This window comes from Eleginops maclovinus, chromosome 13, assembly GCF_036324505.1.
Source record: "Eleginops maclovinus isolate JMC-PN-2008 ecotype Puerto Natales chromosome 13, JC_Emac_rtc_rv5, whole genome shotgun sequence".
In the NCBI taxonomy this organism is placed as follows: Eukaryota; Metazoa; Chordata; class Actinopteri; order Perciformes; family Eleginopidae; genus Eleginops; species Eleginops maclovinus.
In genome coordinates, this window is record NC_086361.1 from 23,373,052 (window position 1) to 23,395,932 (window position 22,881).

Sequence of the window (22,881 nt, forward strand, 5' to 3'; positions counted from 1 at the left end):
TAGAATAAAAATATCAATATATAAACATAGTGTATATCGTGACGGTGTGTGTGTGTGTGTGTGTGTGTGTGTGTGTGTGTCTGTGTGTGTGTGTGTGTGTGTGTGTGTGTGTGTGTGTGTGTGTGTGTGTGTGTGTGTGTGTGTGTGAGTGTTGCAGGTCCTTGGATGGGGTGGAGCTGAGGAGGCCAATCAGCCTAACTGGGGACACCTGGCCAGGGCCCCAGGACCTACAGTTGCTCCATGAGTCTCACTGGGACCCTCTCTCCTGGAGCCCTTCCCCTCGCCCAGCCTGGGTCACTTTAAGTCAACCAAGTCTTGATCGAACTGCAGTGACTTCTGTGATTCACTTTATAAATGTGAGGCTGGTAATTCTGCTTCATAGAAACCGTAAACAAGGAGTTCAAACCCTTCTTGGAGCTGTTGTTTGACACCTTTCCCATAACCCACAGTCAACGATCTATCGTGTGAGTAAAGGTGTTGATAAATGCAGATTAAAATCAAGGCGGGAGAAATAGAAAGTAAATAAGATGTGGAATCAAACCGGGGAATTTTAGCTGCCTTTAAAACCAGGAAACAAACTGCTGCCAGCTTCTAGGCAACAGCTTTTCACAGCGCAGGGAGGGCTCTATTTCCTTCAACTGTCTGAAGGTGAGAAAGCTAATCCGGCCGTTCCTCATTTTTTCTGCAGGGTTCAAATTCAAATGAGGGAACGTGACCTGTGTGTTTAGTGACGAGGAACACACACTCCCCACAGTGACATGTGGACATGAACCTGTTATGCAAAATCCACGTCTTCATGTCTCTGAGACATAAACATGTGTCCCCTCTGTGTTCAGAGACTCTGAAAGTCTCAGGAACAAAGACCCCGTCTCTCTTTGTCCTAATCCATAGACCCGTCTGAAAATCAGCTGATTATAGATTTTGGTCACTATGTTTTTTGGGGTTGTGCAAACATTAGTCAATAAACCAACCAAGGTATGTTTTTTTTCACTCTTGATTAAAGTTGTATTTATAAATGATTAATTAAGGATTAATTGATCTATATGTCTTGGTTTTTTTACAATTAATAATCACTGTACTGTTGAGGTGGATCAGTATGACTGTTAATGAATGCACAGGTTTGGGTTTGCTTATTTAGTCGTGTTTAACAATAGCAAAGAACACCTAAATCAGGGGCTTTAACGAAAGAATGAAAGGTGGACAAAGTGAAGCAGCGTTATGTAATAAGAGAGGAGACAGAGGGGGAAAGGGTTAGGAATGGTTGAGGTGTGTTCAGACTGCAGCTGCGTGTAAAGACCTCTACTGACATCTAGTGGACTGTTCGAGGACTACATCCAAACACGATTTTACAGAATGCACACATCAATCAAATGTTATCTATAAAGGCCACTATGCACGAGATCCACGACAGTGATAAATCAAAATGAAGCCTCTTTATTTCACTGAACTTTATTTCTCATTTCCTCTACAACGACAGGAGCATTTTTCTAAAACAACCGTACAAACTGTGTGATTCTCCTCAGAGATACATCGCTCACATTCACTCACACTGACATCCACTGTGTGTGTGTGTGTGTGTGTGTGTGTGTGTGTGTGTGTGTGTGTGTGTGTGTGTGTGTGTGTGTGTGTGTGTGTGTGTGTGTGTGTGTGTGTGTGTGTGTGTGTGTGTGTGTGTGTGTGTGTGTCATCCATTTACAGTGAGGATCAACATAATAAATGTCACATAAAACTTGCATATTGAAAATCTAACCTATAGATTTCCACCTGAGAACAAACAGCACACCTTCTATGGAAGCCTGTAGGGGACTCGTTTATGCATATTAGAAAGTAAAACTATAATCCCAATTTCAATATAAACACTCCAACCTTATTTCCCAATGTGTTAAGAAATATTTCAATCACAATGAAAATGAATTTGCTGAGAGTTTGAAAAATTAATTTTCAAAGATTTAACATTGGAATATTTTAGTCTTTTATAAACATTTTGCAAAATTAAAATCCAATAGAACCCTTTAACCTTTATTTTAACATTATTTAAGAGACTTTTTTAAACTAAATGCAATTTTCTACTTACAGAAATTGACATTTCTTTTTTTTTTTTTAAGATTTAACCTGCTTCCAGTGGAAAATATGACTGTTTTAAATCAATTTAGCTAAATTAAAATCCAATACAAACACTTTAATATTATCTGCTTCAATGAAAGCATTATTTAATACACAATTCAAATCAAAAGGCTATTTTCAAATCATTGAACCTGCTTTACAGTGGGCAGTATTTAAATGCAATAAGCTGAACAGCGCCCCCTGTCTGCTGCCGTTACCACTACAATATTACCTTGTGGCGTCAAAATGAAAATGCAATGTGTAATGTCTGTCACCAAGACGGGTTTTCAGGTAGGGATTAGATTTTACATCAGCTTTTCTCATTTCAAAACGTACATTTGAACCCCTACAGGCTTCCATACACCCACCGTTCACATTCATAGATTTGTCAAAACACACCGAGTAAAAGGAAGGGCGAGAGAACAGGTGTTGCTGTGTGCTGACACAAAGTGAGAGCTCTAAATGATTGTGAGATATTTATAAATAAAAACAGGAGGTGATGCAGAACAGACAAACACTTCTTCAGTTCAGGTTCACAAATCACAGCTGTCCAACAAAAAGTGGGTCAGGGCCTCAGGAGTGTTGTGCTGGAGTAAGATCAAAATAAAGTATGTCTAAAGTCATTATCATGCTGTTGCATTCACTGCCAGTTATGAAGCATAAACATCTGTACACACCAATACAACTGTGCTTTTTGTACAAAGATAAAGGGAAAACCACCACAAAAACTGAACTCACATGTGCAGTTTTTACATTTTGGATCGTAAATAAACGCAGAAATGTGGGACAATATTTGTGTTTGGCTGGTCGAATGATAATTAAACTTGGAACTGTGAAATATAACAGATAGGCGACAAATACATCCTGACTGAATGTGTATCCAGCATGAGAATTACATGCTAAGTGACTGGATCTTTTATTAATGCTGGAGCGATGTGTCAGTCTGGTTTGCCACAGCTGTGTGAGACGAATACACACCAACAGATGTATTGAAGTAAACTGACTACAGAATTAGCAACATCATGATGCCAATTTGAAAAAAGTCTGAAGGTATAGTGTGTCGGGTCATTTCCAGAGATGACAAGCAACATCATCAACATGTCATCTGAAAAAGGTACAAAAACAGCCTCAATGTTCCTGCACATAGAGGACTACATATGGGCTTCTTTAATATAGTGTGTAAACATGAAGCATTTAAGATAGTAATGCCCACTGTTGGCCTCAATAATTATACTTTCTTTCTCCTACATTTTTATTCAACAACAGCAGGACAAACCTCTTCACTGATTGGTTTAGCGTTACGTGCAAATCCTGCAGATTTCTCCCTTAATTGTGTCATTTGGGAAACCCCGTGCTAATTGATTGCGTCTGTATGCGTTTGAGTATGGATACTGTATGTGATTGTGCCATTGGAAGTAAAAACATTCACATTTTTTAGACAATGCTCTGAGCCCAGTGTCAGACTACCCTGCTACAAGAACCTGGGACAAAATGAGCTTTAATTTGTCACCCATCTGTACATGTAAGGGGAGTTTCATCCCCTCAAATCCTTCCTCATATCCTTGAAAACGCTTCAATGACTTGTTCCATTTTCCACTGTCTCCGGATGACCTCACCAGTACAGACTGTCTCTCTGCTGTTTAGCTTAAGCAGAGAACTGGCTGAAGATCACGCTATAAATCGCACAACGTTATAGAAAAATTACACATGTGAATTCTATATCTGGGACGGACTTTCCCCCTTAAAGACCACACAAAGCTTTTCAAGCTCCCAGTTTGTTCATCAAAGCTACTATTTCACAACATTTGATGGATCTGACATGCTGGTAAAATTCATGTTATACATGAGGATCATCAGAAAGGCATATGGCTCTACCAGAACAGCTCCTCCATCGTACATATGTAATCTGTCCATGTGCTTTTAGCATTCTTTACAGACAGAATTCATCTCCTCTAGTTTTTCTATTGCCACAACAAATAGAGTGATGCAGGAATGAGTCCTAAAACCCGGAAATAAGTCAGCATTTTAGCACTTGAGATCTTTAGCAACTTGTGACCGTGCTGTAGTTCCTTTATAGCCCAACATTAGCCTCCTTTAGCTTAGCGGTGGTGATGTGAAGTCATGTGACCGTGCTGTAGTTCCTTTATAGCCCAACATTAGCCGCCTTTAGCTTAGCGGTGGTGACGTGAAGTCATGTGACCGTGCTGTAGTTCCTTTATAGCCCAACATTAGCCTCCTTTAGCTTAGCGGTGGTGACCTGAAGTCATGTGACCGTGCTGTAGTTCCTTTATAGCCCAATGTTAGCTTTTTACTTCAGAAATCATACCGTGGTGTGGGAGATTATCCTGCTGAACTAAACGTGTAAAATCCTATTTTCTGTACTAATCCAGAATCCAATTGGTTGAATTCCATTGGATTTTTGTTGAGGGAGCACTTACTTCCGGGTCGGCCTAGAAGATATACGCCATCACTGCATCACTCTATTGAACACACAAATGCATATCTTCCAGATCTTTGAAAGAACTAACTAAACAACAAACATGTTTAACTCATTTGTATCTGACTGTGTTACAGCATGCAAGCTTCAAACAACGTGTGTATTCACTTAGTCAGTGCAAATGTGAAAAGCTGGCGCCTTCGTGGCCCCTGGCTGTGGAGCTGGGGCCAGCGTCCGGAGAGGTGGGGGACACGGGGACATCGAAGGAAGGGTTGGCGATCTGCAAAGCTGCTCGTTTGCTTTTCTTTGACCGAGTCTTAGAGTGGCGAGGCGTAGATGCGCGGCCTCGGGAGTGATGGGTGTGTCGGGCCCCGCCGCAACTTGTGGAGATCTCCGGCGAGGGGTCAAAGTTCCCCGTGGGGTCTGTGGGAGGTTTCCCCTGAGGACACGAGGTGGAGAGGAGAGGGGGGAGAGTGGCCGACTCCAGCAGACCTTTAGTTCCCTGTGTGCACTGAGGAAAGAGACGAGAAGTGATGAGGAGAGGAAGTGGTGGAACAGCTGGAGGGTGAATCAGGAACACACGTGCTAGAGGAAGCTCATTCACAGGCCAGCTGCAAGTGCAAGCAGATGTTTGGTGCCCTAGATCTGTCTGATATTGATGCTCATCAGAACTAGGGAATAGTATTAGAGGAGAACATCTGAGTCCATTTGTCCAGGTAGATATAACTCGGTACGACGTCTGGGACAAAGCTGTTTCACCAATGAATCTGCTCAAAGTCAGCTCTATGGATGAAGCTACTATAAGCTCTGATGCCACAGATCTTTCTGGTGTTGGTCCATATCAGAACTAGAACAATCATATTTGATTTAAACACAACGAACATGCGAGAGTCAAATCTTTGAGTTAGATACGACTTGGTACGATTAATATGAGACACTATGAATGAAGCTAACAAAGGCAGTTGTTTCATGCCATAGGGCTTTTCAGAACTAGCCAATAGTTTTTGAAAGAGAACATCTGAGAGTCCAAATCCAGTTTGATTTAACTTGGTATGACAACTAGGCCCACCAATTAAAAATTCTGCTCAAAGTTTAGAGGTCAGCCCCGCTTTGACAAACTACTAATCAAGTTACCGCAGGCCCGGCCCTGACCATTGTTCTGCGCTAGGCATGAGTTTAGCTGGCGCCCCCACCCCAAATCATGCTAAGATAACATGTCATGTTAGCTTAGCATGTTTCTGATGGTGATGCACATCAGAAACAGGGAATCATAACTGATAAAAGTAAAAGAACACATTTGTTAAATGGTGGAAAGGGTTAGTCCGAAATGTCGTGCCAAGTTATTGCTCCGATTAAAACATCTGCCTATGGGTGGTAGAGCAACCCTTTGAGAAACTATGAATCAAGACCAGAGATCTTTCTGACATTGATGCACATCAGAAGTAGGAAAATAAAAAATAAAAACCCTCCCTTCAAGATGTTACTGACACAGTGTTGGAGATTTTTGAGCCATATCTTCCAGCTGTGCATTGTACATAGGCCTACAGCACACTGAACGATGCCCTCTGCAGTGTGAGCAAAGCCATGCAGGACACAGCCAGCCGGCAGACAGACAGACAGACAGACACACACACACACACACACACACACACACACTCTCTCTCTCTCTCTCTCTCTCTCTCTGGACAGGCTTACCTAACTCTCTTTACCTGCACTAATAGAAGCTGCTCAGCCAGCGCAGGACACCGCAAAGTCCTCACACTCCCTCTCCTCGAGCGGAGGAAGGACACACACACACACACACACGTTAGGACTGGATGAAGACACAGGGAGCACACTAACCCTGCTGATGGCCTTTTTACCTTAAAATATGTTTAAACTATTTTAATTGTACTAGGATTTAAAGGTCATTGTAGGTAACACATCCTGGAGATGCAGGAGGGGTTATTAGATTTATAGTCATGTTGATTTCACCTTGCAAAGTAAATCGCGCTTGCTCTTGCGCTTGACTCAGAGCGCGGATCTCGAAAACACTATTTTAGAGACCCCCCAACGTTTCCCAAATCATGTTTTCGGGGGATCTCGTGTCAGTTTCAGGGGGTCTCGGATCCCCCGAGTCCCCCCGTAGTTCGGACACTGTCTATAACCCTTCTTCACCTACAGTGACCCTAATGCGTTGTAGTAGAAAGTGGGAGGATGGACAGAGGGTTAAATTAAATGAGTGACACAGACGATGAATTGCATGGATAAAAGAATGCATGTTTTATTATTATACATGTCAGATGGTTACAAAATAGATGTGTAAAAACAGGATGGACACATCAAATAAAGACAGTGAAATGAAATGAAGACATGAAGGAAAGTATGAAATGATTTGGCACTTTGACTTTGTATGCAGACAACATGTTAACCCAAACTATAAAACAAACACGGTTTCTCACTCACACAAAACACGTTCAGTCTCCTCCAGTACACACAAATAAAAACCTCCTACAGCTGACTCGTGTAAACAAAGCTGGTTTTCCAAACAGCAGCTCCTCTCTTCCACTCGATATGAGCGCACGAGCCTCAGACTGCAGCTCCGTCTGAACCGCAGATGTAAACAAAGGTTTCAGTAACTCTCTACACACAACTTTATACCCCCCACTGTGCCATAAACAAGAGGGGAAACAGTGAGTCAAAATACAAATCCTGCCTCATTAAACACCCCACATACTGCAGGACAAGACACTGAGGTGGATAGCAGTACAAAAGGTAAAAATAGAGAGTCCCTGTTGCTTAATTCAAAAACAACACCAATATCTTCATTTCCATGAGGTATTCATACACTAGCTGCCTGAAGTAGGTGTGTAAACTCATCACAACAACACAGCAACACAACAAAGTGCTAAATCTAGAAGCGTTTGTTGGATTATTGCCTTTTTTTACCCCCAGTGTTAAGACTCAATTATGAAGCTTCAGCTAGCAGCCTGTTAGCTTAGCACAAACACTTTAAACAAGAGACTAGCTAACCTGAAAAGGAAATATAAGCATAGCGTCACTTTGAAATGCTTGTTATTAACATGAAGGGACTGCTTTGTTTAGCCCATACTGAAAAAATAAATCTTGAATCCTTACACTCTACAGCAAAACTAAAGAGCATTAGCATCTGGTGGCTAATGTTAGCAAACCTCAGATTGTAAACAGCTGCATTATTGAGTCAGTTTAACTGTATTTGTGCTCCTCCTGCACCTTATTTTTTAGCAGTTCCCACTACATCAAATTACCACTTCTGCCCAGCTAAAGCTAACAGGCTAGCTTTCACACACAGACATCAGATGGATATTGATCTCGCACTCAAAGACGACCCCAAAACGCGACAGATTCCAGTGTTTTTCATACCACTGGCACACAGGAACGACAGAAACGGCATTTGTTTTACCGAAGTTATGTGCACTTCATTCATATTAGCTAAGTCTTGATCCCTGCTTTTCAATTTAACTCAAGTCATACCAGAAAACACTGAATTTCCCTGTTTTTGCAGCGAGTAACGTCATAAACACTGGTTATATTAAAACAGTGAATGTAGGGATTAGCCCCAAAAGGCAGCACACAGATGTTGAGCGACAGCAGGCAACTAGGCTCCTGTCAGGCAGAGGAGGAGTTATTTTGGGAGCAGGGGAGTGCAGGCGAGGGGGGGTCCTGTAAGCACAAAGCCAGCTGTGAAGACCCTCCTACCACGTTTATCTCGCTCTTAGTGGCCAGGGTGGGCAGCTCGATGTCAGCGGCGGCCGTCTGCACCGACTCATCCGCCGGCAGGAAGCCCCGTCTGTCGATCAGGCTGAGAAACAAGAGAGATTTAAATGAGCAGGCGGGCTTTAAGGCTCAGTCTACAACTGTAGAAACAAGTAAACATGTTTATTAGAAAACCAGAGAATAGGGTTGCAATATTTGAAAAGAAATCATATTTTTCATTATTTTTGTTCTTTTTTTAAACATTATTCTAATTTTGTATTAATATAGAAGTAATGAATACTCCCTATTGTGCTGTTTTTGCGTGTTACCTTTCCTATAGTGTGTTCCTACAGGTGTGAGTGCATGTAAATGGTCTGCTAAGGCCTAAATCTGATTAGTTTTTGAAGGATTTTTTTTTAATGTTCCGCAGTATTCAGATTTTTTCCACATATTTCAGCTTTAATTTTGATCTTGCAATTTGGATATTTCACCAGTCCATACTGCAATTTCTATAACGTTTTGATTGGTTGTTCAGCCCTAGTTGAGAATCTAAATAAATATAATATTTCTTGTTAATAATCATGGAATTTAAATTAAAAGAATTAAGGCTTTGAACTCCAAACTAGATTGATTCCTCGTAATAAATGCAAAATGCTACCGTGTTTGTTGGATTGATGCGTCCCTGATTGAGGACTGAGGTTTATGGTATAGCTATTATTTACATGCATATGTGTTACCACTCACCTGGGGGGCATGGGTCCACAGAGCACAGAGCAGCAGTTCACAAAGATGTTCCTCTGGCTGTACGGGTTGGTCACATCCTCTCCACTCTTCCCCGACCACGAGCCTTTAATCTGGGACACACAGGATGATAAAACCCAAGAGACGCCTTCTTCCTCTCAATCTACACTTTAAGTCATTGCAGTGTACTCACGTCCTCGTTAGTGGTCAGGTTGGAAGCTACCAGATATGTATGGAAGCCTGAGAGGCCCAAAATGGACCAGACGGAGAAGAAGCAGATGACCAGCTCTACTGCAGTGAGAGGACGAGTCAAGGAGCTTGATTAGAGGAGGAGGGGGGGAGTGAATAATACATGCTTCACTGGGAGAAATCTGAAAGGATATCTGCCGGGACTCTCCTGCAGGGCGAACACCAGGCCTTTCCCACCCTGAGCTCCTGAAAGAGAGGGGGGGAATTATAAGAGATTAACCCAATTAAAAAACGTGAAGCTTCTCTTGAGGTGTGGCTTCACACGCGTCGCCCGTACTTTGTTTTGTATGCAAATAACCAATCAAAGCTCCCAAACTGGAGACTTTTTCCATATCTTTTCTCCAATTGTGGTTGGTATGATGTCTTGATGAAGCCCTGAACAAATGCAGATTTATATTTCATCTTTTTTTGGTTGCAACTTATTTACTACCAAAGGTGTGTGTGCAGGTATTATCAGTAACCTCCTGCCTGTTTTTTAAACCAGGATAAAGACGTACTCAAAGCCAGGTGTGTGGTCACACAGCCGAAGATGAACGCTGTGAGGAAGGAGAGCGACACGATGAAGGTGTAGAAGAAGCGGTAGTTGCGTTTTCCAACACAGTTCCCCACCCAGGGGCAGTGGTGGTCGAACCGCTCTGAAAGGGAAATCAGGGTCAGGTTATTTATTTGTACCCGTAGGCAGATAAAAAGACAAGGGATCCATACTGACACATCTCTAATGAAAGCACACTCTGCTCCGTCAGATCTAGACACATTTTAAAACTGAAAAATAGAGCACTAGTACAAACGTGGACATCCAAAATTCATAAATAAATAAATAGGCATCTGTGTGACGCTGCTATGATTTGATAATGTGTGCAACAGCTGCTGGGATAAAGCTGTTTTTATGAATGCATGTTGGTGAAAAAGATGCACAATTAATTTAAATTGATTCAAAGGTCGCTGGCCGGCTCTGTTGTGATTGGTCGACCGCTTAGAGATGTCCCGCCCCCTTACTCATCACGTACAATGTGTTGGAGCGCTAGCCAATAGAAGACGAGGGCGTAACATAGTGATGTCCCTATGTCCCGGAAGTAAACAAAGGAGGTGTTTCAGGCGCTGGGGGCGGACTGCGTGTATCTCTGGAGGGATCCCAGGGATTCCAGCCTTTGCAGACCATTCACATGCACTAAAACCTTTAGAACTCAACAAAATGTCGCCATTTTTTATATTTTTCAATGACAACATATTTTTTTGAACGGTCATTCCCTCCAATATAGGGAATCATAACGCAATTGTAATAATTAACTGCAATTTATTCCATATCCTGCCGCCCCATCAATGGATCCCGGCCGTCTCGATCCTCCGCGCTGGGATCACGTTTCCCTGTGAGGTCTGTGTTTATTATTCAGGGGGTGTAAAGGCCAGCTCACCCACACAGTTGTCACACAGGCTGCAGTGGGAGGTGCGGGGGGGCCGGAACATCTTGCAGGTGAAGCAGTACTTGAGCTTCACCACCTGCTGGTTGATGACCACCTCCTTGGTGCGAGGAGGGGGCCGATAGCTGGTGTTCCCCGTGTTGTCTGCAGGGGGGAGGACAGGGAGACAACATTTACTGGATTTGCTGATTAAAAAATACCCGTTTTGTACCCTGTTTTCATGCAGTGTGATATGTCTGAGTGCAAGAGAGATAAATATGCAAGTTAAGGTCATTTCAGACTTGTGTTTGCCAGGATTTGTAGTTGAAGTGTGGGATTCATTCTTCAGGAACTGTCCGATTGTTTCGTTTTTGTTTGGCTAAATGACGGATGAAAGGAGGAGCATTTTGGTTAAAATGATGTACTTGATTTAAATGAAAATATATATATTTGTTGTTTAGTTTTGTTGTGTTTATGTGTCTTTAGCGTGTAGATATATGATCCAGTAGAATAGCTAGTGCTAAAGAGGATGCTAATAAAGACTTTTTTTTACTAAATTCACTCCAGAATCAAACTTACATATTTGTAATCGTACCTGTAGCGCTATTAATAACAGAATACCTTTATATCTACATCGTCTTTGTGTGAGATGCTGAGGTACTGGTTGTATCGCGTCAGCCTTCTCTCCAATATAATGGAACTAGTTGGCGTGTAGCGCTCCAATCGCGCCGAAAAACAAATTAAAGAAAGCTTTTAAAAAACCAACGTTTCTTTCCAGAAATCATGACGAGTTTACTTCAAATCATCCTCCGTTTCATGAGGCAACTATTTTCTTACGAAACCCATCCCAAAACCGGCTAACTGTATCTGCACTGTTCTGAGGTTAGTCACAAAGCTCTGATTTGATGTTGATTGTAGAGAAATGCGGGGCTTATTTGCAGGCTTTGTACTTTGATTACACTTATTGTAAGTCGCCTTGAATAAAAGAAGCAACTACAGTAAATATAATGTGATGAATTCCGCTGTTCCCACAGATCGTGTCTTTTAAATGAACATGTAATGAGGTCAGTGATGAGATTAAGTTTAAGACTAAGAGTCAGACTAAATATCCAAAGCCTTTCCTCTCAGATATGATGATAGGTGAAGATGCTTCTGTCAGAGCGTCTGTTTTATAAATACCTGGACGGTTCTGTAATGTGAACGCCTTACATCATCGCTGCCTAAACGTTGGTCCTGAGTGGGAGGTAACGAGGAGCAGAGAGCCAGCTTTAGACACGGAGGTCAATATACTGAGGTACGTCATGTTTAAAAAGGGAAGGCAGTGCTGGCAGGACTTCACACTGAGAGGGGAGACAAGAGGTGGACAGAACATCCTCTGGTCCAGGTTACCTCCACTCTTATTCCTCAAACAGTGCCCTAATGTCGGACAATGTGACATCATTACACACGGTGTTTCCGATGCGTCAGAGGAGTCATCACCGTTCATGGTAAACTGGGAACAGGATAACTGAGGTCTGTCTGTCAGAAATCCCACTGTCTCCCAGTAACAGAGCGCCTTCAATCTCCACTGAGAGTAATGCTCTGAATATAAATAAACTGTGGGAAAACTGAGACAGAAATAGAGTTTCATTGAAGTTTGACACACTTTAAAAGTCACTGAGCAGAGGGTGGGTTATACAGAAATGAGTTGAGGTATCACAGAGAGTCATACACTTGCAGGAAACACACCTGGGGGGGGGGGGTGACACTAAGAATCTTTATTTGAAATGATACGGGATCTAAAACTCTAAACTCTACGGACCTTTGGTACCTTCGTAAATACTCAGTTTCAGTGACACGCTTTTGAGTTTGAAGGAGGAGTGAGAAGCCCTCGGTAGGTTTAGGGTCCTCATGTACAGAGGGCTTTGTTTGTTTAGTTGGCGTTGTGTCACTTTAGAAGCATCAATTAAAACTACAAAAGGGGATTTTCCTTGTCCCTGACTGGTCTTGGGAGTGGGATGGCTGTTTATGGTATGCCTAAGTTCTCCTAGACTGGGGCGTAGCAGAAGCTCCAACGAGGATCTTTAAATGTCTTGTTTTATTCATTAAATAAGAGACAAAAATCAGGGAAAGCAGGAAACCTCTGTTTCTGAGGGCCTGAACACTGTATGTTTTGTACTTCCTTCATGATAAAACAGTTAAACTCAGAGTAGTTGTTGATGCTTCTCCTGCAGATGGGTTTTTAATGCAGATTGAGGCAGCAGCACTCCAGACCTCCCTGCTCTTACCGATCTGTTTCTCGATGTCTGACGCCTCGTCCGGCGTTGCTCGGGGCAGGATGCCGGGGTCGGTGAAGCTGGTCTGGAGCAGCGTGATGACCACAAACACAAAGAGGAATCCTCCAATCACAGGGATGCAGCTGGTCAGGTGTTTGACCAGGAAGGGACAGCTGTGATGAGAGAGAGACAGGGGGGGAGGAGGTACTCAGACAGGAAGAAGAAAAACAAAGTCAAGTCTCCTAGAGCTGAGGCAAATACTTCAAACCCACCATGGGATCTGGTTTTAATGAACTCACAGTGTCTTTAATCACCAGCTCAAATCCACAGAGACACAGCAGACATTTCACTACACTGGGAAACAAAACGTCTTCACAGCTGCTTTCAAGCCTCAAACAGGTGGTTCACACAGTTTAAGGCCGAATCATGCCAGGTAAAGGGTTGTTTTGAAGTCTGAAGATGGACATTTTATGGATTAGTAGAAGCTGGTCTACAGTTCAGTGTAGATCCAATACATCAGACAGGATTTCACTGAATAACACTGAGCTTTAAAGAGTTGCCGTGTGATTTAGAGAGCTAGTTTATTGGTCTGTTTGCGTCTCAGAAATGTATTGATTTCTACAAATAAGCAATATGTATTCCTGTTACATTCTGTTGTTGTTTATCTTATTCTATTAACATGTATACAGATCTTTCCACACTATAGCAGCATTATTCATACTATATTATCCTGTTTTTTAACAAGTAACAGCATGTTAGACCACATTTAGTGCCGGTGCACTACTGTATTATACCATACCATCCTACTGTGTGTTTATAGAAAGTAACTCAGTAAAAGAAAGGATATTTGCCTCTGAGATGTAGAAGTATAAACTACCATTAAACAGTAAAGCATAACTACGTTAAACTACTAAAGCGCAGTACGCCCTGACCCTAACCCACACTCACTCAAAAATAAAGAACAGTCCACTGGTGACGAGGATGAGGCCCAGGGTGAGGGGCAGCACGCCGCTCTGCCGGGCCACCATGATCCGTCCATCGCAGTAGAACCGGTTCTTTCCCGGGAACACGTGCCACTTCCTCCTGGGTCTTCCTCTCGGCTCCTCGGGTCTGTCACCGTCCGGCCCGTGATGAGGGGTCGGGGTCGGGGTGGGGGTCGGGGTCGGAAGCGTCCGGGGGTCAATTTGTTGATACTCGCAGTTCTTCATGATGTGGAATAACGGCCCCTTTAATGCACCAAAAGAAGTCAATTAACATCAACTGGCCACTGAGAAACTGAGGATGAAATGGCACTGTGTTCCAGTTAAACAGCCAGCAGAACAATGCCTTGATCTGTACTGTGAAATAAACTCTGAATACAAATAAACTGTGTGAATCTGAGACAAAAATAGAGTTTCATTTAAGTCTGACACGCTTTAAAGCCACTTTATAAAGAAATGAGCTGACATTACGCAGTGCGTTGATACTGATTTAATAACCAGGGTTGGGAGGGTTAGGAAGAAAATGTTTTCCAGTACAATTACTGGTTACATGTCACACAATTTCAAAAATCAATTCACTAATCTGAGTAGGATAAAGTAATCTGATTACTTCCCAACTACAATAAGAAAACAAAAAACGATGAGATGTTTTTTTACTTAAATGCATTTAATAACTTAACTTTAGAAAATAAGATATGTAATATAAACACATCAGGAATAGTTTACTAATGCTCTTTAAAACTGTATTTTTGTTATTAAAATATACATGTCTAAAAAACAAAGAAGAATTTGAGTAGCTGGTATAAAGAAAACTCATTCAGTAAATCTACCTGTAATATCTTTGATTAAAATGTAAACTGTAATCTTTCAATGTAACGTGTACCTTTGTTTTGGTATCCTGATTACGTAATCTCGTTACATGTAATCTCGTTCCTCCCACGCCTGTTTACAATAACGAGACTTTAGTTCTCATCCAAATTCTGAGAACATGTCACCAGCGGTTAACAGCATCACCGCCGTCCGGGTTTCAGACACTGAAACGCAGCAAACGTCGTCATCTGTCCACGGTGAAAACAAGCCGATCCTCCACTATGGGTCTCCAGGTGTAAATAACCCAAAGAGCTCGGAATTAAATCCCAGATGCTCTCCATGTTCCCTCTCTTATTCCTCTTGTTTTTTCCGGGAAACCATCGCTAAAAAAAAACAGCCGTTGACCAACTGGTAACCGTTAGCTTGTTAGCCTAGCCCTTCAGACCCTGGCTGTTCAGCCGTTCTTTCTTCTTCCTCTTGTTTTGATTTGACTGGCGGTTGGAATCCAGATGTTGCATTACTGCCCACTACTGGATAACCAATAACACTACATTAGTTTCCCCTACATTCAACGACATCACCAGAATCAGAAATCCTTTAAGGTACATGATTAAAACAGCAGATAAAGTGAGGAGGGTGTGATCTGTTTGCTCCGGATTTTTCTTTGTGTCTGTTTATGCAGCATTTATACCAAAGATCATTCCTGATTGTGTGGTTGGTGCTGACAGTTGTTTGACTGTTTCCCTATTAAATGCATTGTTTTCATTGAATCCCAGTGCTTTCACCGTGCTCCCGTTATATTGTTCCATATATATTATATATGGAACAATATAATATAGTATAAAATGCAATATTGCTTTCGTTTAATGTTTAAAGTATTTCTGGAGTTCTCTCCTGATTCAGGGATTCTAGAAACGCGGTCATTGAGTTTCCTTCAAAGCCTTTATGAACTGGTCTCCACATAACTCAGATTTCTGTCTCTGCGTGATGTAGTCTGTATCACGATTCATATTCAGTATTTCCAGAGGTGGTAGAAGTACTCAGATCTTGTACTTGAGTAAAAGTAGAAGTACTCAGATCTTGTACTTTAGTAAAATAGAAGTACTCAGAACTTGTACTTGAGTAAAGTAGAAGTACTCAGATCTTGTACTTGAGTAAAAGTAGAAGTACTCAGATCTTGTACTTGAGTAAAAGTAGAAGTACTCAGATCTTGTACTTGAGTAAAATAGAAGTACTCAGATCTTGTACTTTAGTAAAAGTAGAACTACTCAGATCTTGTACTTTAGTAAAATAGAAGTACTCAGAACTTGTACTTGAGTAAAGTAGAAGTACTCAGATCTTGTACTTGAGTAAAGTAGAAGTACTCAGAACTTGTACTTGAGTAAAAGTAGAAGTACTCAGATCTTGTACTTTAGTCAAGTAGAAGTACTCAGATCTTGTACTTGAGTAAAGTACAAGTACTCAGATCTTGTACTTGAGTAAAAGTAGAAGTACTCAGATCTTGTACTTGAGTCAAAGTACAAGTACTCAGATCTTGTACTTTAGTAAAGTAGAAGTACTCAGGTCTTGTACTTGAGTAAAGTAGAAGTACTCAGATCTTGTACTTGAGTAAAAGTAGAAGTACTCAGATCTTGTACTTGAGTAAAAGTAGAAGTACTCAGATCTTGTACTTTAGTAAAATAGAAGTACTCAGATCTTGTACTTTAGTAAAAGTAGAACTACTCAGATCTTGTACTTTAGTAAAATAGAAGTACTCAGAACTTGTACTTGAGTAAAGTAGAAGTACTCAGATCTTGTACTTGAGTAAAGTAGAAGTACTCAGAACTTGTACTTGAGTAAAAGTAGAAGTACTCAGATCTTGTACTTTAGTCAAGTAGAAGTACTCAGATCTTGTACTTGAGTAAAGTAGAAGTACTCAGATCTTGTACTTTAGTAAAAGTAGAAGTACTCAGATCTTGTACTTGAGTAAAGTAGAAGTACTCAGGTCTTGTACTTGAGTAAAGTAGAAGTACTCAGATCTTGTACTTGAGTAAAGTAGAAGTACTCAGGTCTTGTACTTGAGTAAAGTAGAAGTACTCAGATCTTGTACTTGAATAAAGTAGAAGTACTCAGATCTCGTACTTTAGTAAAATAGAAGTACTCAGATCTTGTACTTGAGTAAAGTAGAAGTACTCAGGTCTTGTACTTTAGTAAAATAGAATTACTCAGAACTTGTACTTTAGTAAAGTAGAAGTACTCAGATCTTGTACTTGAGTGAAAGTAGAAGTACTCTGAGAAACTGCCAAAAGCCTTAAGAGTGCTAAGAAGGCGAGGAATAGATGTGAGAGGGTCAGATATATATAGAAGGACATCATCCGCATATAAAGACATATGAAGATCCCCTTGATGTCTGTACACTGTCTGAGGGTGGTTGCGAGAGGCTCCACTCCTAGGGCAAAAAGCAACGGCGACAGAGGGCAGCCCTGTCTAGTCCCACGCTGAAGAGGAAAATATGATGTATAATATCATTGGTTCGGACAGAGGCCAAAGGGGAACCATACAACAGTTTGACCCAAGAAATAAAGCTATTCCCAAAACCGAACCGCCCAAGAACTTAGAGCACATCATTCCATTCCACACGATCGGAGGCTTTCTCAGCGTCCAAAGCCAGAAGTACTTCTGGACACTGAGATGAGGATGATGAATAAAGGATGTTAAACACGCGCCGACTTTCGGAATTTCTTTCTAAATATCGTCTTTCCAAATTTCCAAATTCCAAGAAATCACTTTTTCGTAAAAAATCTGAGTTTTTTTTCTAAATTTCGACTTTTCAAAATGTCCAATATTTTCTCCTTATTCTAACTCCTTCTTCCTGTGACCACTGACCCTCTGATTGAGAGACATCCATTTACTCCGTGAGCCAAAGCCACCAGGACATGGGCTTCTACATTTATGGTTAAAAATCTGCCATGTGTTATTTTGTCAGAAACTATCACAATAATGGATTTGGAAACTACACACGGAGAAACTGTTAAACCACTACGGTGTGCTGAAAACATGTCCACTGTTTCCACTGCTATATCAGAATCCTTTTATTGGTATATCATATACTGCATATAGATATATATACAGTATATGATATATATATATGTATATATGTACATCATATACTGTATCATGCTGTCTTTATGCTCACCTACAATGATTTCACTCAATAATGGAAGCTATTGGGCCGGATCAGTACCTGGATGGGGATTCCTGCTTTGTGTTTAAAATACAAATCACTGGTTGATCGGTCGCTGTGTTTTTAAAGTGGGACTACATTTGTTGAAACTTTTCAGAGGAATTGAAAGTAGAATTGATGTTTTCTGAGTCGTTTTGTGACCAGTGAAGCTGGGGCCCCATATGTGGCTCCAGGACTGGGTTGTTGAATTACTTTTTATTTGATCAATATATATTTCTTCTTCTGTATTTACATTTGTATTATTTCTATCTGTTTGTGTAAAGAGATTTGGGAATATGTAAATAAACAATATATACCATGTTGTGCTTATGTGCAATATAATATTGTGTCTGTGTACATGGAATAACACGTTTTATTTTTGATAGTAAAATATAAAATAAAATGAACAGATGTCGATTGTGTTTGGAGAACGTTTTGTGTTTGAGTTTTTGATCCATGAAGTTTGAATCCGTCAATATTTCTCTAAGTTTAACAAACCAGGGAAGCCTTCATCCTGTCAGCTGTAGTCTTATCAATGAAGACTCTGAGACGACATTAAAGCCTGTCTGTCTAGCTATACATCTAGCTATCTGTCGTTGAGAAAGAACCGGAAACCGCTAAGACTACATTTCCCATAAGCACAACAGAGGAAGTGCGTCACCGCTTTTCTCATAAGGCATGCTGGGTAACCTGTCCTCTCTCTTTCCGGCTGGTACGCCATCATGTAAGCGAGTTTTTCAGAATTTCTACAAAACGTAATCCATTAAAATCATTACGAATATAACTTCATCTGACTAATTTGCTCAGGGTGTACTTTAACAACTTACTAACCGCCATTAATCCATGATTATTTCTAGACAAACGTTGTTCGAAACGCTGATTTAGCTCTGTTTTCGCGTTGCTGAGATGCAGTCTGATAGCGGTTTACGCTGCCAGCCACTGTAGCTAAGCTAATGTGTTGTTAGCATGCTGTCTTTATATATGTAATGTTACTAATGTCTTTGCTTTATACCCTATTTGGAAACTGCTTTCATAATGTGGTATTTCTGAGTTTACCTTAATTCATACTCTCCACTGAAGCAGCAGTGAGCTAAGCGGCTAACATTAGCATGCTAGCTTTCTGACAAGCATGGAGTCATTTTCCATCATGATTGGAGCTTTTCTCACTGTTTTTAAATCGTGTCTGACACCTGGGTTGCCGTACCATTTAGGTGTTTACATGCTGGGTTAAAGTTTCCTACAGAATGTGGAATTATGGCAATGTGGACACCGAGTTGTAACCACTCGTGTAAATGTTCTTTATGGTGTTGAACAGGGGTGGAAAAGAGTCAAAATACTACTTTACAGAATAATACTGCTTTCAAAACGTCCAGTAAGAATATTATAAGCCAGATGAACGCACGGTTTTCTCAAGTTAAAGTAATCATTGTTGGCTTTTGTGTGTTTATATTTACATACGTGACTTTCCTATATGATGTTGCACACAGTAGCATTTTACTATTGTAGACAAAGCTGTGATTTACTTTTTGCTAAAAATGTACAATTTTATGCATTGTAGTTTATTTTTCCAGAGGTGCATTTAGTCAAAAGTGTCTACAGCTGAAGTAAAATTAAGTTATTTCCCTTAATAAAAAGAGAAAGCAAAGTAGCACGTAAGGAACCTCAAAATTGTGCTTGTGTACTGTATTACTTCCCATCTGTGTTCTTGAACCATGTGCCATGATGCTCTGATGCACAGGTTTAAAATCATAGCCGAGCAAGGCATCAGCTAGTCCAAGTAGTGGCATGCATGCTCCCAGATTGTACTTTAAAGTGTTGCTCAGCGTGACCGGCTCATATTATCCTAGATGTGAAGATGCATGCTGTCCAATATAATCTACCATTTCTTAATTGCATCAAGAAAATATGTAATGCGTCACAAAGTCTAACCCTTGTTTTCTGTTCTGCAGTTAAGTCAACATGGGAGCATATAGGTATATGCAGGAGTTATGGCGCAAGAAGCAGTCCGATGTGATGCGCTTCCTCCTCCGCGTTCGCTGCTGGCAGTACCGTCAGCTGTCCAACCTCCACCGCGCTCCTCGGCCCACCAGACCTGACAAGGCCCGCAGACTCGGCTACAAGGCCAAGCAGGGTGAGTGTGGCGCTTGAAGTGTCCCTCTGCACACTGCTGATGTCTCTGGGTTCTTCGCTAACTGTGTCTTTGTGTTATCCTCACAGGTTACGTAGTGTATCGTGTCCGTGTGCGTCGTGGTGGCCGTAAACGCCCCGTGCCAAAGGGAGCAACCTACGGCAAGCCCGTGCACCATGGCGTCAACCAGATCAAGTTCGCCCGCAGTCTGCAGTCCACCGCTGAGGTACGTCCACTGAGACCGAGGGGATACTGAGACGTGACTCTGCCGGTTTCAGTGTCTGTAGTGAGGCAGGATGTAAGGCACTGCCAGGGGTTGAAGAGGTCTGCTGTGGAGGTGTTCACTAGAATATCCGTTAACTACACGGCACTGTTTGTGATGCTCGGGGCACCGAAAAGACACTTATCCAGACCTTTATTGTCAGCAGTGTAACGTAAGAAGTGAGCACAACACCCTCAAAGAGTGGCTTACGTCTGCACATGGGACCAGCAGAAATAAAATAAGTTTTGAAGGTTATTTAGTCGCTTTGAGCGCCACAAGCCACCTAGTTCCCTTCAGAGGCCAGGCAGACATCTCCAACACTCAACTTATGCTGAGACTTTCTAGATTGATAAATAGCATTAAAAGTAGAACTAAACTTTGTTTTGACATCAGATTGATTGTCCCTTCAACCCAACAGTTCAGTCTGTTTCTGTGTCCATCTGTAAACCCAGTCTGCTCTAAATACTCTGCATTTCCCAGATTGGACTGCACTTTATCATGCTCTCAAACACAGATAGTGTCTGATGCTGTAACGCAAGCTGTTCAGTTCACCCCGTACCTTCCTATTGTGGAAGTGCAGACTACCTGTGTGGCTACGACTGGAATAATCACAATGTCTGGAGTGTCCTTACTTACCCAGTTTGTCCCATGAAGTGAAATCCAACAGTTCAGACCAGCGTGTAATTTGCGGTCACTGAAACTGTTTTTTAAACGTGACGGGCTGATTATTGCTGTAGTGAAATCCAAGTGATCTTTCTGGTTGTTGCATCAGTCCTGGTGCTGTGCAGTCAGGCTAAAGGAAAGGACTGACTTCCTTAAGGAGGGGGAAGGGTCTGCAGTGAATCTGTCTATCAATGCATAGCAACAACCCTACAGTATTAAAACGGATCAGCTTAGGTGACGACAGTGTCACTAAACATAGTTATTTAATATTTCCCAAATGAGCTTGTAGCTGCTGATGAAGTGCGTCCTCATTGTGGAACCTTTTTACTACATTTTGAAACAGGACTGAACGACTTCGGCTGAAATTAAGGCTCTTATTTTCCTTTGTACATCAAATTAAACACTGCTTTCATGCTAACGTACACTTTATCGGACACGGTGTTGTGAAGAAATATGGCCGTGTGATATAGTTTGTCAATATTAAAATATATGTCCTACAGTTTTATGATTTAGCTAAATGCTTCCATCTGCTGCATGTAAAGCACACTGCAAAGGATTCAAAAGCAAGGCATAGTAAAATACAAAGAGGCCAAATAAACAATTTGATATTCAGAACCGCTTTTTATTCTGTGTGATCCGAGACTAGTACTGTCCTGGTGATTTGAAGTAAAGAATCCTGCTTTCACTGAGACTTGAAGATATTACTTTTTCTTCTGATTGTCGACTTTAATCCCGAACCTCTATCTCTCCCCTCCCCCAGGAGCGTGCTGGCCGTCACTGCGGAGGCCTGCGGGTGCTCAGCTCTTACTGGGTCGGCGAGGACTCCACCTACAAGTTCTTCGAGGTGGTGCTGGTGGACATCTTCCACAAGGCCATCAGACGCAACCCCGACACCCAATGGATCACCAAGGCCGTGCACAAGCACAGGGAGATGCGTGGCCTGACGTCTGCAGGAAAGAAGAGCCGCGGCCTGGGCAAGGGCCACAAGTTCCACCTGACCATCGGAGGGTCTCGCCGCGCCGCCTGGAAGAGACGCAACACCCTGCAGCTGCACCGTTATCGCTAGATCTCGCCTGTACATTCACAGAAATAAAAAAGCCCTTTTTATGGTCAATGGTTTCTGACTGCGTTATTCACCGGGTCAGGTGGTTAATCACACTGAGGCTGCTCACCTGATGGAGCCACCTGCAGTCTACTGGAAAGGTGATTGGGTGTTAGGCTACAGAACAGCCCTCTAATTTGTGTCTTTAGAAACAGCAATGAGATTCCTGTGTATGAACTGTGCTACCACCTGACAAATGAAACAGCATACTAGTTGTCTGTTTTCAGGAGTAGAGAAAATATTTTTCTTTAAACTTTCCAGGGGGGGGGGGGGGGGTCAAAGAACTTTCACTTTTGTAGTTATGATAGAAACTAAAATAAAGTAATCAGTTATTTCATTCAAAGATGCACTAATTCAATATTATATAGAGTGTTGTGCACCGGTAGTGTCGCAGACAAATCATCACTGACTTAAGTTTGGCACGAAACATTAATGAGTTTAAAAGATAATCACATCCTATCAGTCATAATGTAATAGTGTATTAGTCCTTACCGTCTGATACCGGTTTGCTGTTCTCTTTTGGTACCTTTAACGCTACCTGCTCATCAGTGATGATGAAAGATCCCTCAGGTTTGTTTACCTTCCACAGAAAGGATCAAACCTAACCAGTGCCTTTAATATAGTGCAGTTCGAAATCGGGGCAACAGAGGGACTCGAATCTGATGTACTGGTCATCGATCTGAAACAGAAGGTAAATAAAGGTCATATTTTCAGGTTTATTTAGAGGATTTCATTTGTCAGTTAAACTGTGACTGGAGGTTAACAAATGAATATGATTTTTGAGCCTCACTAAATGTAACCTCAGCTGTATAACTAACAGCTGACTCAGAGGAGCCAC

At 41.7% G+C, this 22,881-nt stretch overlaps 2 protein-coding genes across 2 annotated transcripts; one reads left to right on the top strand and one right to left on the bottom strand.

Annotated features, from left to right (window-relative positions):
* Nucleotides 1–2,085: 2,085 nt before the first annotated feature.
* Nucleotides 2,086–15,171, bottom strand: LOC134875076 (palmitoyltransferase ZDHHC18-B-like). The gene is made up of 10 exons (XM_063899481.1): nt 14,760–15,171; nt 13,845–14,122; nt 12,909–13,069; nt 10,657–10,806; nt 9,742–9,879; nt 9,379–9,430; nt 9,189–9,291; nt 8,999–9,108; nt 8,258–8,360; nt 2,086–5,051 (listed from the first exon to the last, which is right to left on the bottom strand). The coding sequence occupies exons 2-10, from the start codon at nt 14,102–14,104 to the stop codon at nt 4,713–4,715; spliced, it is 1,416 nt and encodes a 471-aa protein (XP_063755551.1). The 5' UTR covers nt 14,105–14,122; nt 14,760–15,171; the 3' UTR covers nt 2,086–4,712.
* Nucleotides 15,172–18,477: 3,306 nt separating this feature from the next.
* rpl15 (ribosomal protein L15) lies at nt 18,478–22,055 on the top strand. The gene is made up of 4 exons (XM_063899504.1): nt 18,478–18,612; nt 19,838–20,019; nt 20,106–20,242; nt 21,702–22,055. Exons 2-4 carry the CDS (start codon nt 19,848–19,850, stop codon nt 22,005–22,007), a joined length of 615 nt encoding a protein of 204 aa, XP_063755574.1. The 5' UTR covers nt 18,478–18,612; nt 19,838–19,847; the 3' UTR covers nt 22,008–22,055.
* The last annotated feature ends 826 nt before the right edge of the window (nt 22,056–22,881 follow it).